Raw genomic sequence first — 16,095 nt, forward strand, 5'->3', positions numbered from 1 at the left:
TCTCTATATTTATTTTGTCATTGTGCGTCAGGGCCCAGCAGGGTCCAGGGTGAAGCAAAGTGGTCGTCTACAGCACAGGAGGTGCTGAGAGTGAGATCCTCTTCACAAGCCTCTGGGTTCCTGCCTCACCCTAGACCTGACCTTGCTGTGCCCTCTGTGAACCTTCAGTTTATCCATTCTCTACAGTGTTTCTTACTTTCTCCTACTGTATTTCTTAATTGTTTTTGTGACCTGTGAATGCCCTTTCTATAGCAATTTTGTCTTTATGTTTTCTCCGTCTTATGCACTCTCATCATTACTGAAGTTCTACTCTTGTGACTGTATCCACCACACTGAGTCCCTCCACCTGCCTGTTCCCCTCCACACTCATCCATGGCAGACATTCAGTCTTACCTGCTGGCTCATTCTGCTGGGGACATATTGTTCATTTGCTTGTTGGCTTTCTAGGGCATCGTTGCTGCCAGTGGTTGTATCAACAATCACACTTATCTCTTCTTCAAACATGTCATTTGAGAGTCCATTATCAGATGTGGCTGTACCTAGACCACATTTTGATTCATAGATATTTAATTTGTTTCCTCCATCAATCAGGGTCCAGCAGGAAAATACAATAAGAAGCTGTCTAAACTTTAGAGCAGAGGGAATTTAGTCCAGATGATTAGTTATACAGCTGATGGAAGAGCCAAGAAGCCCAAATGGAAGAATGTGGCAGCTTTCAAATGGTCAAGAGCAAGGTATGTGAAGGACTAAGGGTGAGGTCTGTACCAAGGGCATATCCCAAGGTCACTGGGTGGGGACAAGCTGACTATGGCTGGCCTGCTTGGTGGGAAGTGGTGTCATGGGGAAGATGCAGCTACTGCCAGAGTTGAGGCCTGAGAAAGTGACAGCAATATATACCGGCTTCTCCCTTGCTCCCATCCTCTAATGTCTTGCTACTGTCTACCAGGTCAGGAACTCAGCTGGACGCAGTACAATGGAGCTGGCAAGCAAGTCTGCAGGGGTCTGTGGCCAGGGTTAGAGGGCAGAGCAGAGCAGGAAAAGATAAGGAATGAATCTGAGTAAACCTCCCAGGACCTGCACACCCCCTTCCCCACAGTGAACCTCCTCTGTGCATTATTGACTCCATTGACCCATCCCACTCTCTTCCCACCAACCCCAATTGTGTATGAATGGATAAACATTACTTTCATTGCAGCTTGGTTTTTTCTCATTTAGAACTATTTTTCTAAGCTAACTAATTTATAAAAAATATTATTTACTAAATTAATTCTCACAATTTTAACATAGAACTTGGGCCCTGGTGCATTCTAATGCAATATCCATAGTTCTTTGGAGCCCCCTCTGGAAGGAGGGGCACAAGACACAGCCCTTCCGGCCCTGTGCTTGTCACAGTCAACCTTCCTAGATGAGTCAGACTCTTGGACACATTTATTGGTGGTTTGTTTGCAATATTTGGGTCATTACTCCTCCCCACCACACCCCCTACACACACACACACACACACACACACACAGTGAAACCCTTTTTCTGCCCATTACTCACCACTGTTCCTTCCTCTCGCCCTCCTCTTCCCACCAGCTCACTGGTAGATAAAGTACTAAACTATGGATTGATGCATGTTGGATGTTTTATACTCTAAACATTTACTTTCTGAGTAAACATGACTTGCAGAAAAGTATAAAGGTGCTCTCAAAAATCATTCTGAAATTTTTTTTAATAAAAATGTGTTATTAATTTAAAAACATCCTTTCTTGAATAACACATCCCAGTGGAGGCTACATAATATGCCTTCCAGGGTGTTTTAGAGCAGCTCCAGGCCTGCAGCCCTGGAGTTGAAGGGAGAGGGTTTGCACAGATTCACATGGTGTCCATGGTCCTGTGTAAGGGACCCAACACATGAGAGATCCTGGCCCAGGAGGAACACTCATTATCCCTACCCCCCTCTTCTCACTGCAGTGCTGGCCACTGCTGGGTGTGACATCAAAGCAAGGCTGCAGCCAGTGTTAAGCGAGACAGAGGCAGAAGGCTTGTGAAACCAGGTGCACAAGCAATAGGTCCAGGCCAAGGATGGCAGGAGCTGGCAGCACATGCAGGAGGTAGGGAAGAGCCAGCCCTCCCAAAAACCAGGAAAAGGAAGACTGTTATCTAAATCTTTGGGGAAAATGCAGATGCAAAGAATGACTATTCTGGACAATCAGCACTAAAAAGAATCAGCCCCTACCCTTCACCCCCCATAGCACATGCCAGAATAAGACAAGAAAAACAATGATCATAAAACAGTTACTAGAAACACACCAGCATTATTCAGGGGGATGTGGGCCACTCCAAGGCAAGTTTGAGTTACTGTCAGTTCCTGGGGGAAGAAAGTAGAAATTTATTCCAGAAATTGAAGTGTGAGCTGTGCTGTTTTCCTCTAGTCCCATGTAAACCTTTACAAGGTAAGACTTGATGATCCCCTCCCCAGGTATTAATACAGGTCTCATCTGGACCTCGGGGTTCCCCTGTGACTCTAGCCATCCACTACACTGCTGGCCTCAGCCAGGCCATCTTACTGAGATTGCTCACAAGTCACTCAGTAACTGCAGATGGCTTCTCATGTCACCCAAAGTCACCATGAACTTTTAGAGCTGACTTTGACTGGTGCCTTACTTTCTACAAAATCTTGTTCTCTCTTCCCCACTTCCCTTCACACCACACCATGACTCTGCATGCCTGTTTTTCTGTAACTGTTGGACGTTTCATGAGATTCCGTGTCGGATTTCCTGCACTTCCTCCAGCTCTTGGTATTCTTCTTTCTGTGTTTCTTTCTACTTATGTTTCCTGTTTTTAACTCAGGCTTCTGTCTTTTCCATGAGACTATCTGGTGTGTACAGGGTTAGGAACACAGGCTCTAGGTTCAGAATATCTAGGTTTATCTTGCCTATTTGACCCCAAGCCAAATGCATACACAGTCTCTCTAGATTTCAGTCCTTTTCAGAAATGCGCAGATAGTGAGACTGCTCCCCAAGGGCAGGTGTGAGCACTAAGCCCACGACTGCATGAGTAAATGCTCAATAAGTGAGCTCTTAAAAATAAGGTTGTTTTATTGTGTCCTTTACCTCCTTTTTCCTGTCTTTCATTTCTCTTCCTTCTCTCTCTCCCTCAAATTATAACCATCTTCTCCTCCACATCTTACCACTTCCCCTCTTCTTTCCTCATATGCCTGCCTATGTCCTTGAACATTCCTGCTCTTGAACGGCATCCCCCTATATTTAAATCAGTCCCATTTTCTGTCTTCACCAAGGATCTCCTATGTGGTGTTGACCTTGTGCCCACAGTTCCTAGTCCTCCACAGCTTCACACTGATCTTCTCTTACAGGATTTTTCTAAATCACAATTACTACCAGGTCAGTATTCTTGTTAAATCTGGTTTCCTGACACTCTGGGTTCCTGTCTTGATTATTGGGCTCATGGTCTCCTGTCACAGCTACTTCTACAAGACTGACCTCTGGGCCGATGCTCGCACATATACCCACCGCTGTCTTCTCCAGGTTCCCTCTATGGTTCTCCCCAGATTCCCAAACCTTACTCTGGCCTCAGAGCCCACCTCCCTTTCTCCTTTCCTCTAAGCAGATAGAGAATCGGCTTTTTATCTGCTGCAATCACCTTGTTCAAGGTTTAGTTGAATACCAGATCTCCCTCATTTTCTTCCTCATCATTTTCCAGGTAATTGCTTATGTTTGATATCTCTGAGAGAAGGCAAGAGAAGAAGACAGTTAGAGATCTCCATCCAGAATAGTGACATCACCTCAAATTGCATGTTTCAGAATTTCCACGTGTGTTGTGGAGAATGTGATAATAAAACCTTTTCCCCTTCTTTAAAAGCAAGTTTGACTTTGAGTTAATGTTCTTGCTCATTACTCTGGAAACCTGATGAAGGTGGCCTCCTCTGTGTTACTAAGCCAACACTGGGTTTAGGGTAAAAAACGAGCAGTGACAGTATGTAGGGAGATTGCCTGTGACCTGGGAGGGACTAGGTATGAACTCTAAGCCATATTTGGTCTTCCTCCAATGTCATGACTCTTGTAAGTTAGCTCTTTCCTTTGGGGTTGCGGTAAGTTATGATTGTAGAGTTGTTACATGAGACACCGACTCCCATGGACATGGTGTGGCTAGGACATGGTGGATCCCACACTCATACCTAAGCTGTCACTCGAGGCAGGTAGTACGCCACTTGATGGACTGCTGTGTGGACCACTACAAAGGGTCTCACAGAAGAGCAGTGACTGACACCACCCTATAGGGATGTTATTTTTCTTGTCATTTGTTCTTCCAAGTAAATCTGATGCCACTGTGTCTCTGCATGTCCTGTGAGTCTAAATGCCTAGTTAAACAGACCACCTGGTGGGTGTTTAACTGTGTCCATTATGTTATAAGCTTTGAGAGGCTCATGCTATGTCTGCTTCTTAACTGCTGTAGCTCCACCACCTAGCACAGTGTTTGGCACATGGTAGGAACTCAGTATATACTTGTGGAAAAAAAATTGGCCATGGACATCAAAAAGTTAGTAATAAACCTAATTACCTCTTTTGAAGATTGTGTAACTGCGACGTAAATCAGGATAGTTCTTCATGATGGTATTGCTGAACAAATCACGCAGAAGGGGAAAGTCAAATGTCTCCTGCAGTTCAGTAAGAATATCATATACAGCTGCTGTTGCAGAAATTCGCATAAGCTTTGCTTGATACTCCTTAAAAAATAGAGAATGCGGAAAATATAAATACAGAACAGCCGCCAGATAGTGATTTTATTGTTAATGTATGACAATTTCCCTAGATAGTATCTTCTGATGTAAAAGTTTAGAATTTGTATATGTTTGTATGACTACTAAGTGGAACAACTAAATCTGTCTCCCTAGAAAACATCTGTTTGTGAATTTAATCTCCTTATCCTCATTTATAGTAGATAGAAGGAGGAACAATTTTGTAGAACAAAAATAGGTTCATGTTAAGTGATGTGTATCCCTTGCAGAGCCCAGCCAAATGTTTTAGGAATCGATTTAGCAGGTGATGTGCCGCTGTTCCTTTGACTGGAAAACACTTGTCCCTTCCCCAGGACAGACTCAGCCTAGAAGGGCTCAAGCAAGCCAGCTGATGATCTTTTCCTTCCTGTGAACTTTGCCATAAAGTAAGCATATTCATAGGGAAAGACAAAACTTGTACTCTGCATTTATGCTTAAGTTTTTTGCTAAAATTAGCAGAATTCTGATACTCCAGAAATACCAACAGAAAAGGAAAAATAGGAAAAAATGTCACCAGACATTTATTCTCTGGGGATTTTAATGTTCTCAATCTAAATATTTAAATTGATATTTATTGAAATGAAATGTTGTGACAATTATTATTTCATTAAATGAAATCATTAAGCTTATTCCTCCATTCATTAAAATTACTGTTTTTCCTAATTTGTGCTATATTATATACATAAATCCTACAAGGCATTATTCATGTGTGGATCCAACCTGTCTCCAGGGCTATTCACCAAACTCTGGGGGCACCACAGGGCACTATTCCCTTCAGTTAGGAGCAGGACTGTTTCCAGTAATGCCTGTTTCTCTTCTCCCCTTCTTAACTCTAGGAACACTTACAGCACTACATGAGAAGGTCCCCACTCACAGGAGACTCCTCAGTTGTCTGATTGTTCTCTGACATTTGACTTCAAATATATCAGAACAAAACAAAGTTTAGCGCTGTGTGCCAGATTGTGACAAAGTAAACCTCACTTACGTTATATTTTTCATTAGTGATAAATTCATGGTCCCGGAGCATTTCAAAGAAAGGAAATGGTCTTTCTATTGCAGTTGAAATTTCCACCTTATGCCTTTTGAAGAGCTTGCCTGCAGTCTCCTTGACACTGTTATATATGTCCTGGTCCTCTGCAGACATTCTGGAGAGAAAGGATACCATGACAAAATGGTAGAGCAATCTTTGGCGTAGGTCCCCACTTTTCACAACTTTGAATATTTCTTGGCAATCCCTTCTAGCCTCAAAAGGTTTTTTTTGAGAAATCAGCTGAGAGTTTTATTAGTTACATCCCCTGGACCTAATTCAGGTGTACATTTCTGCAACACATCATCCGTACATGGTATTGTGTGTTAACGACCCTAGTCAAGCCTCTGTCCATCACCATTCATCCCCCCCCCCATAACCCACCCCCCTTCCCCTGGCATGAGTTCTTCCTCTTTTTTTTTCTTTTTTTGCTCAATCCCTCCACCCTCCACCCAGCCACATACACCCAACAGCTGTCAACCTGTCCTTTATCTTTTTTGCTTGTTAGTTCATAAAGTATGACTTATGATGCCAAAGAAAATGGACCTGAACAGGCAACTTAGGGAAAAACTAAAATGTCCAATAAACATAAGTATTCATACAAGATAAACATCCCTTTTTGCCTACTAAATTGGCAAACACAACTTCATAAGTGACAAAGCAGCGATGGAGAAGATTCAGAGAAGCAGACGTTCATTGCTGGTATGAGCAGAAATTGCTAAAGACTTTACTGAAAACATATTGCAATAAATTCAAAGATAGAGTCCATATTGGTCCAGTAGTCACCCCACTTTGGGAACCTAGCCTATGGAAATAAAAAAACACCAGTTTGCAACTTACAGAAACTAGAGTTCCAGAACTTTCAGTGGTACCTTATTTCCCCCTCAGAAGAAAGACAAGTTCTTACAGTACTCAAGGGGCCCGAAATAGTCCAGCTCTTCTCCCCTGTCCCCTAGCTCACTTCCTCTGGCCAAACCTGCCTCTCTGCTGTTCCTTGACTACACCAGGCACACGTGAGCCCTAGAAACTTAGTGCTGTCTCCCCTGCATAGAGTGTTCTTTGTTCAGATACCCATTTAGTGAACTAACTGCCTCATCTCCTTAAGGTCCTTGTTCCATGTCACCTTCTCAATGGGACCTGCTTTGACCAATTTATTTGAAATAAAAACTTCAGCTCCTTCACCCTGACCTTATAGTCCCAATTCCTAATTTAGCTCCTTCCGTTTTCTTTTTTTTCTCTACCATGTCTTAGCCTTCCCTAACATATTAAATTAATTACTTCTGTATTTCATTTAAAATTTATTTTCTTACTGTCACTCTTCCCCCTAAATATACATATGCCATTAAGACAGAGATTTTCATTTGTTTTGCCCATTGATTTTCTTGACTACTAGGCACATATATCACAAGTAAATATTTTTTATCAGATACCTGTAGGTACAAAAGCATTTATTGAAGCATTGTTTCAATAGCAAAAACCAACAATAAAAACTTAATATGACCACCAAACCTGAAAACAATATGATTTTCCTTCAGATAAATGGTTTAATATATTATAATAAATACATACTAGTGGAGTATTACATACCTATTTCCTTTTAGTAATTTGGATGGGATATCATGGGGGTTTTTTTTTACAAAATTGATTACAAGAGTAAACATTTATTTTGAATAATAAGTTACAACAACTTATAAATTCTTAAAAATCAGGCAAATACTATAACCATAACATCTGAAAGTAACATAGATTTGTACAAGTTAGCTGCCTGAAACAACTCTCAAATAGTTCACCCTTACCTTTTTTACTTCTTTTTTTAAATTTTATTGTTGTTCAAGTACAGTTGTCTGTGTTTTTCCCCCATCCCTCTCTCCCACACCAGGCAGCCCTACCTCCCTCCCCCTGATTCCACCCACCCTTGGTTTTCTCCATGTGTTCCTCACCTTCAGGAACAACTGTTCCTGAAATCTCATCCCCTCCCCTCCCATCATCCTCTTTCACCTCCCCTCTGGTTATAGTCAGATTGTTCTTGATTTTAATGTCTCTGGTTATATTTTGCTTGCTTGTTCATTTTGTGGATTAGATTCCACTTAAAAGTGAGATCAAGGAGAAGATCATAGTTTTATAGATGAACAAAAATATCAAGTTCAGATTAATATATTATGGCCTCATTTTTATATAAATCAAAGTACTAAAATCTTATGGGTAAACTTTGAAACAAATGTTAGAAAATGTGTGGAATGTCACATTCAAGGCTGTTAACACTGGCTTAGTGACAAGTGTCAGGTTCCACCCAGGACCCTTCAAAACCTTCTTTCAACTTTTTTTTGGCAACATCAGTAGAAATAGAAATAATAGGTCCAACATAACAAGACTTTAAGCATATTTAACACCTCACAGCTTATAAAATAATATTGTTTTTATAAAAGAACCAGGAAACATAAAATTTTAAGAATTGGGTTCTCAAATTGAAAATAAAGTAAGGCAAAGAATTAAATTCTTAGAAAGAATCAAACAAATGGAATGCAAGACTTGCACAGAAAAGTATAAAACATTGTACAGAAAAATTAAACGTCTAAATAAATAGAGACATTAAATATTTTAGATTGGAAAACTCAATATTCTTTTTTAAATTTGTATTTATTGACTTTGGGGGGGGCAAGGGGAAGAGAAAGAGAGGGAGCAAAGCATCCATGTGTGGTTGCCTCCTGATTGGCCCCTACTGGGGATCTGGTCTGCAACCCAGGCATGTGCCCTGACTAGGAACTGAACTGGTGATTCCTTGGTTCACAGGCCCAAGCTCAATCCACTGAGATACACCAACCAGGGCCCCCACAGGTTTCTTCAGTCAGAGACTTCCATATACAGAGCCACAACACAATGATGTAGGTTGCCCTGACCTGACAAATACTTGAGGTTCCACCCCTTATAAAGTAACAGGTACACTGAGACAAAAAATATGGCTCAAATGAAAGAAGAGATCAAAGCTCCAGAAAAAAATACAACTAAGCAAAGAAGAGGTAGACAACCTGTCAGATGCAGAGTTCAAAACACTGATAATCAGGATGCTCACAGAAATTGTTGAGTATAGTCACATAATAGAGGAAAAAGTGAAGGCTATGAAAAGTGAATTAAAGGTAAATGTACAGAGAACCAACAGTGAAGGGAAGGAAAGTGGAACTCAAATCAATGGTTCTTACCAGAAGGAAGCAATAAACATTCAACTAGAACAGAATAAAGTCAGAAGAATTTAAAACTACGAGGAGAGGCTTAGGAACCTATGGGACAATATTAAGTGCTCCAACATCCAAATCAGGTGGATGCCAGAAAGAGAAAAGGAAAAGCAAAAAATTGAAAACTTACTTGTAAACATAAGGAAGGAGAACTTCCCTAATCTGGCAAAGGAAATAGACTCCCAGGAAATCCAGGAATCTGAGAGAGTCCCAAAGAAGTTGGACTCAAGGAAGCACAAAGCAAGGCACATCATAATTACATCACTCAAGATCAAAGATAAGGAGAGAATCTTAAAAGCAGCAAGAGAAAAGGAGACACACACAAAGGAGTTCCCTTAAGACTATCTGCTGATTTCTCGAAAGAAACCTTGCAAGCTAGAAGGGTCTCGAAAGAAGTATTCAAAGTCATGAAACGCAAGGACTACCACCTAGATTACTCTATCCAGCAAAGCTATCATTTAGAATGGAAGGGCAGATAAAGTGCTTCCTAGATAAGGTCAAGTTCAAGGAGTTCATCATCACCAAGCATTATATGAAATGTGAAAGGGACTTGTCTAAGAAAAAAGATAATCAAAACTATGAACAGGAAAAATGACAGCAAATTCACAACTATCAACAACTTAACATGAAAAAAAACAAAAACAAGAAACTAAACAAACAACTAGAACAGGAAGAGAATCACAGAAATGGAGATCACATGGAGGATTATCAGTGGGACAGGGGAGGGAATGCAGGGGGGAAAAGGTACAGGAAATAAGAAGCATAAATGGTAGGCACAAAATATACAGGGGAAGGTTAAGAATAGTATAGAAAATAGAGAAGCCAAAGAATTTATATGTACAACCCATGGACATTAAATAAGGAGGAGTGGGAATCTAGGCAGATGTGGTGTGCAGATTGGAGGCAAATAAAGTGAAAGAAAAAAATGGGACAACTGAATAACATAATCAATAAAATATACTTAAAAATAAAGCCATAATCTGAGAAATGAGAGCAAATCAATGACCCCATCGATCAATGACTATAGGTTGCTGGTGCAGTAGGGAGAGTTTTTAAAAAATCTCAATACCCTCCACTTGCATGTGCTATATCACTTTCTGCTGATAAAACCTGAAAGTTGGCAAAAGCATTTAAATGTTATTAATCATTTAGGAAATGAAAACAGTATAAGGATTTATTACTTTGGTGAAGGGGAAGGAGAAACCAGGGAGTTATCACAGAAGCCACATTTGACTTCAAGGCATTTCTTGATCCTAGAGAACCAGATCCTTGGGTTTGACAACCTTAGTATGTGAGGGACAGAAACAAAGTCCAGGCCACACAGGATGGAGAGTCCAATGGGAATCCAGATGAAATGAATGGAGGGCTTGGGCTTGTGCCCTCAGGTACCTTGATGTAGCAAAAGAAATCCTGCCCAAAGGCTCATGCCTTCACTGCAGGCCTAAATTTTACCCATAAGTAAGTTTTTCAAGTACAATTGAGGATACAGCCAAAATCAACCAGCAAAAGGATCTCTGTGAATAAGTGTGGAGAGGAAAACATAACAAGTTTGCAAAAGAAGCCTGGCGATCACCACCTTAACCAAGTGATCAAGGTGAACAACCCTGGTGATAAGTCAGGCTGACATCTCCCCTGACAGAAGGGATGAGAAGGGCACTTCTCCTCAGGGAGTTCTTTCCTGAAACCCGTAACACCAGACTGAAAGAATCAAGATTAACCAAAACTGAGGAATACTTAACAAAATGCCTGAATAGTACTTTCCAAACCCCAGGGTCATGAAAAACAAGGAGAAACTGAGGAACTGTCACAGACCATAGAATAGGTGACAGGATGACTGAGGGCAACGTGGTATCCTGGAGTCAATCCTGGAACTCAACAAGGACTTTAATGGAAGAACCATTAAAATTTAAAAAGTCTGCAGGTTCAGTGACACGGATGTAGCAATGTGGGTTTTTCTGTTTTGATAAGTGTATCACAGCAGTGTAAGAGCATAATATCACAGGATGTGAAACTAGGTGTGAAGTGTACAGAAATTTCTTGAGTATCTTTACAACTTTTCAATAAATATAATATTATTCCCCCCAAAAAATTTATTTAAATAATCTTTGGAAGTGAGAACAGCAGAAAATGTAGAAAACAGGGCCAGAAACACCTCATACACTAAAAACATTAGATATACTTTTTTAAAAATCTGTGCAAGTTTCCATATTAAGAAAGGAAACGTACAGCTAACATCAACCATAATGGGGCAATGAGAAAAGCTTTCTCTTTGGACCTGGGCTCAATTTGCAGATGATTACTAGCATTACTTGTGCTCACCATAATCTTGGAAGTCCTGGCCAACACAATAAGCAAAGAAAATAAAATAAGTGTAAAGATTATAAAGAAACAAAATTGTCACTAGGTATACCTTATATAAGTTCATATATATCACCATATAAGTTACTAAATTAGAAAGTGGCAAAAATTAATTTATTTTTATATCTTAGTAGCAGGCAGCTAGAAAGCTGATGTGAAATTATGCAGATTTAAGAAAAAAAGGTATGGACAAATAAATGTAGCAGAATGAGTATAAAACATCTAGAGTCAAAGCTATAAATTTTATTAGAAAATATTTTAAATATATTTTATTGATTATACTATTACAGTTGTACCATTCCCCTCCCTTTATTCCCTTCTGCCTTCTACCCCTCCTCCAACATGCTTTTCCCCCCCCCTCCATTTAGTTCCTGCCCATGGGTCATACATATAACTTCTTTGGCTTCTCTATTTCCTATACTATTCTTAACCTCCCCCTGTCTATTTTGTACCTACCAATTATGCTTCTTATTCTCTGTACCTTTTCCCACATTCTCCCTTCTCCCCCTCCCCACTGATAACTCTCCATGTTATCTCCATTTATATGATTCTGTTCCTCTTCTAATTGTTTACTTAGTTTGTGTTTGTTTTTTAAGGTTCGGTTGTTGATAGTTGTGAGTTTGCTGTCATTTTACTGCTCATAGTTTTGGATCTTCTTTTATTCAGATAAGTCCCTTTAACATTTTGTATAATAAGGGCTTGGTGCTGATGAACTCCTTGAACTTGACCTTACCTGGGAAGCATTTTATCTGCCCTTTCATTCTAAATGAGAGCTTTGCTGGAGAGAGAAATCTTGGATGTAGGTCCTATCTTTTCATGGCTTTGAATACTTCTTTCCAGCCCCTTCTTGCCTGTAAGGTTTCTTTTGAGAAATCAGCAGATAGTCTTATGGGAACTCTTTGTAGGTAACTCTTTTTTTTTCTCTTGCTGCTTTTAAGATTATATCCACCTCCTTCTCTTTAATTTTGGGTGATGTAATTATGATGTGTCTTGCTGTGTGCTTCCTTGGGTCTAACTTCTATGGGATTCTCTGAGCTTCATGGACTTCCTGGGAGGCTATTACCTTGGTCAGATTGGGGAAGTTCTCCATTATTTTCTCAAATAAGTTTTCAATTTCTTGCTCTTCCTCTTCTCCTTCTGGCACCCCCTATGATTCAAATGTTGGAACATTTAAAGTTATCTCAGAGGTTTCTAAGACTGTCCTCATTTTTTGAATTCTTGTTTTTTTCATTCTGTTCTTGTTGAATGTTCATTTCTTCCTTCTGGTCCAAACTGTTGGTTTGAGTTCCAGTTTCCATCCCATCACTGTTAAGTTCCCTGTGCATTCTTTCCTCTATTTTGAGACCGTACTCAACTATTTCTGTGAGAATCTTGATACCAGTGTTTGGACGGTGAATCTGATATATTAGCTATCACTTCATTGCGTGCTCATTTTTTCTAGAACTTTGATCTGTTCTTCCATTTGGGCCACTTTTTTGTGTTGGCATGCCTGTTACTTAGTAAGGCATGGAGCCTTAGGTATTCACCAGGGCAGGACAACCCATGTTTCTGCATTTTGGTGCAATATGGGGATGGGGGTCCAAGAAGGAACAATGTGGCTTGCTGGGCTCTTGATTGGCTTTCAGTCACTTCCTCCACTACCTACTAGGAAATTGGACCCTTCTGGTGCTGATTTCCAGGTGGGTGGGTTTGTGTATATTCTAGAACCCTGTGGGTCTCTCGAACGAACTCTCCTGTGAGTTGGGAGCTTCCCATGCTGAAACAAAACCCACAACATTTTTCATCAGGGGTTTCGATGCCTTATTTTTCCACGCTGGAACACTAGTTTGCTTGATCTGTCTCACTCCCCCATTGTTCCTCCCGGTTTACCTGCACGAAAACGTGAGACCACCCACTCTGCCAGCTACCACCTCACCTGGTCCACAAGATGCCACCTTGCCCTCCCCAGTCCCTCTAGGCACTGCCATGCCATGAGTCCTCTCTGCCCCACCTGCCCATCTCCTCCATTCCTACCAGTCTGGATGAATATTTCTTTAAGTCTTTGGTTGTCCAACTTCCATATAGTTTGATTTTCTGGCAGTTCTGCATGCTTTTTTCTTTTTTAAGTTTTTTTTCTTGTCCTTTTGGTTGTGGGAAGAGGCACAGTGTGATATACCAACAATTCCATCTTGGCTGGAAATTTCTAGAGAATATTTTTTAAATTAATAGTATGCATATACCATATTAATGAGATACAAAATCAATATCATAATGATGTCAATTCTCTTCAGTTGTTCCACAAATTCATTACAATCCCAATATAAATCTCAACAAGATTTTGACTAGCTGGTTTGGATATGCAAAAGGATGAGGCATTTTGAAAAGGAAAAGAAGATAGGAAGATGCACTCTGCCAGATGTCAAAGTTCTTATGAAGTTGTTGTACTCTGACAGTCATTGTGGCACTAGGAGAGGATATTACACGCCAATGACAGGGAAGAGGAGCACAGAGCAGACCCTGCACATGTGGCCACTGGGTAATGAAAAGGGCAGTAGAGCAGAGGGCAACAGGATGGTTAACCAAATGTGGTGTCTCAGAGAAAACGACAAGAAAAATGATAAGTCCTTCAAACTGTATATTAGATGCCAAGAAATTCAGTCTCAGATAAGACAGAAAATATTTTTAAAAAATTCATCCAGATGAGAATGGTGCAAAAGTCAAACATGAGTGAGGTAGGCTATACAACCATGGCAGGCAGGAGAGAAAGAAAGTGAAGGAACACAGACACCAAGCTACAGACAGGGCTCACTTTCAGGAAGACTCAGCAGTCAAGGAAGACATCCAAAAACACTTAATGTCACACAAACACCTATATAAATAAAGCAACAGTGTGCAGATTTCTTGATTTAGTAACAAAATGTGGTTTAAAGTTGAGCTTGCAGAGCTATGGAAGGAAATTGAGACCACTCTCGAAAACAAACAGAATTAACTCTTTCAAATTAGAAATTATACAAAACCAAAGAAAGAGCTAAAAGTAAAATAATTGTCTCAGAAGAAAAATTTGAGAGAACCATTATGAACACAAAGTAAAAAACTAAAGAATAAAAGTTTAGGGGGCATATAAAGCTGTGAGAGCTCAATTTGCATCAATGAAAGAATAATTTTGCACAAAATTTGAAAAATAAAAAGTTTTACACCATATTGGAGAAGGAAGCATCTCTGAAATAGAGGTGAAATTGAATCTGCCACCTTAAAGAACACAAGGACTGTGTTTAAGTAGAGCTGTATGGAATTTACCAGTAACTTTTGGTATTGCTTTTATTTATTTATAATAACCAAGGTGTATCCATTTTATTAAATTAATACTACAAGTAGATACTCCAAATTTCAAGCTTTAATATGATAGAAGTCACCAGAAACAAAATTAAAGACAAGAAAAGTATATTTGTAAAGTTCAAACTAAGCAGCAAACTCTACCTTGTCATTAAAGGAAGGACAATCAGCTCAACTAATAACACTGGCCAAAAATAAACCAACAGTTCAGAGAAGAGGCAATTTAAATAGACAATAGACAGCAAAACCTGTTCAACTTCCCATGTAATCAGAGAATGCAAATTAGCAGGCTATATCCCTTAACCCAGCTCCTTTGTGAAGTCTGGGTGTGGACAGATGTCTCATCAGCCAGTGCTGGGAGAATACAGCGGTTCAGCCATAGGAAAAAAAAAAAAGGCAACTTAGCAGGATCTGCAGTATAAACAAGTGAGTGTTATTACCCTCAACAATTTCACATTTCGGTTTTTGAAACTACACAAACACTGGGGTATATGCAAAAAACATGAAGACATATAAAATTATATTTCAGAGCTCGTTGGTAAAGAATTATGGTGTATGGATTCCATGCAGTAGCTTGTGGCCATTAAAAACAATGAGATGGATCCATGTGATGATTAATGTGAAAGGATGTCTAGCCTTTTCTTTGCCAAATGTGTAAACCTCTCCGGAGCAGAAAATGAAAGTACAAATGGAACACTTAACCTGCACTAGTCTTTGGTATCTTGGTCCTTTCTCTTCTTTTGACTCCCTTACCAAGATCCCTGGAGGAAGAACCAGACCCCCAGCCTGAGACCAGAGTAGGCCTGGTGCTGACCCAATGCAGGTCCGGTAGGGGACCATGGCACCCATTGAAAAGTCAGATGTTTAACCTGAATTTTTATATTTTCTAAAGTACCCTCTTGAAATGACCAATGTGAAAGTAGAGGAGGCCTGAGGGAAAAGAGAGGGCACAAAGGTCATGAGAAAATAACAAATCACTGCCTCAAAACCTCAGGAAGCACAACCGTGTCGAAATGACTCCACAGCAGAGCAGTAGGTGTAAGACAAGTGTCCTGTGGACTGTGGCAGCTGCACTCACACCTGCAGCTGTCCCCCCCTGCTGTTTAAAGATCCGCTTCCCTCAGTGCATATTCCTGCATTCCATTACACTGCACGTGAGTGTTCCTATAAACAAGGTTAAGGTCAGGGTTTAGAGGAGTGTCTAATAAATAATAGGTACTAAAGCAGCACCATAGCCAGAGAGAAAGTTAAAGGAAGGCAGACAGAAACTGACCTGGTGCTGAGGTCACTGCCCTTGGTGGCCATCGTCCTGCCCTTGATCCTGCCAGGACCTCTGATCCCTCTGGTGACCCTGCCACATTGAGTGAGACTGCCCAGCTCTGAGCAGG

General features: G+C 40.4%; 1 protein-coding gene across 1 annotated transcript; it reads right to left on the minus strand.

The window, feature by feature from the left end:
* Positions 1–393: 393 nt before the first annotated feature.
* On the minus strand, positions 394–16,095 carry LOC123828158 (nuclear autoantigen Sp-100-like; the record flags this gene model as incomplete). The annotated part of the gene is made up of 5 exons (XM_045852800.1): positions 15,981–16,095; positions 5,766–5,925; positions 4,564–4,729; positions 3,670–3,728; positions 394–627 (listed from the first exon to the last, which is right to left on the minus strand). Coding segments are annotated over exons 1-5 (651 nt in total), but the record flags the coding sequence as incomplete, so codon positions are not given.

Source organism: Phyllostomus hastatus, unplaced genomic scaffold (genome assembly GCF_019186645.2).
Source record: "Phyllostomus hastatus isolate PE091 unplaced genomic scaffold, TTU_PhHast_1.1 phas_contig_977, whole genome shotgun sequence".
Taxonomy (NCBI): domain Eukaryota; kingdom Metazoa; phylum Chordata; class Mammalia; order Chiroptera; family Phyllostomidae; genus Phyllostomus; species Phyllostomus hastatus.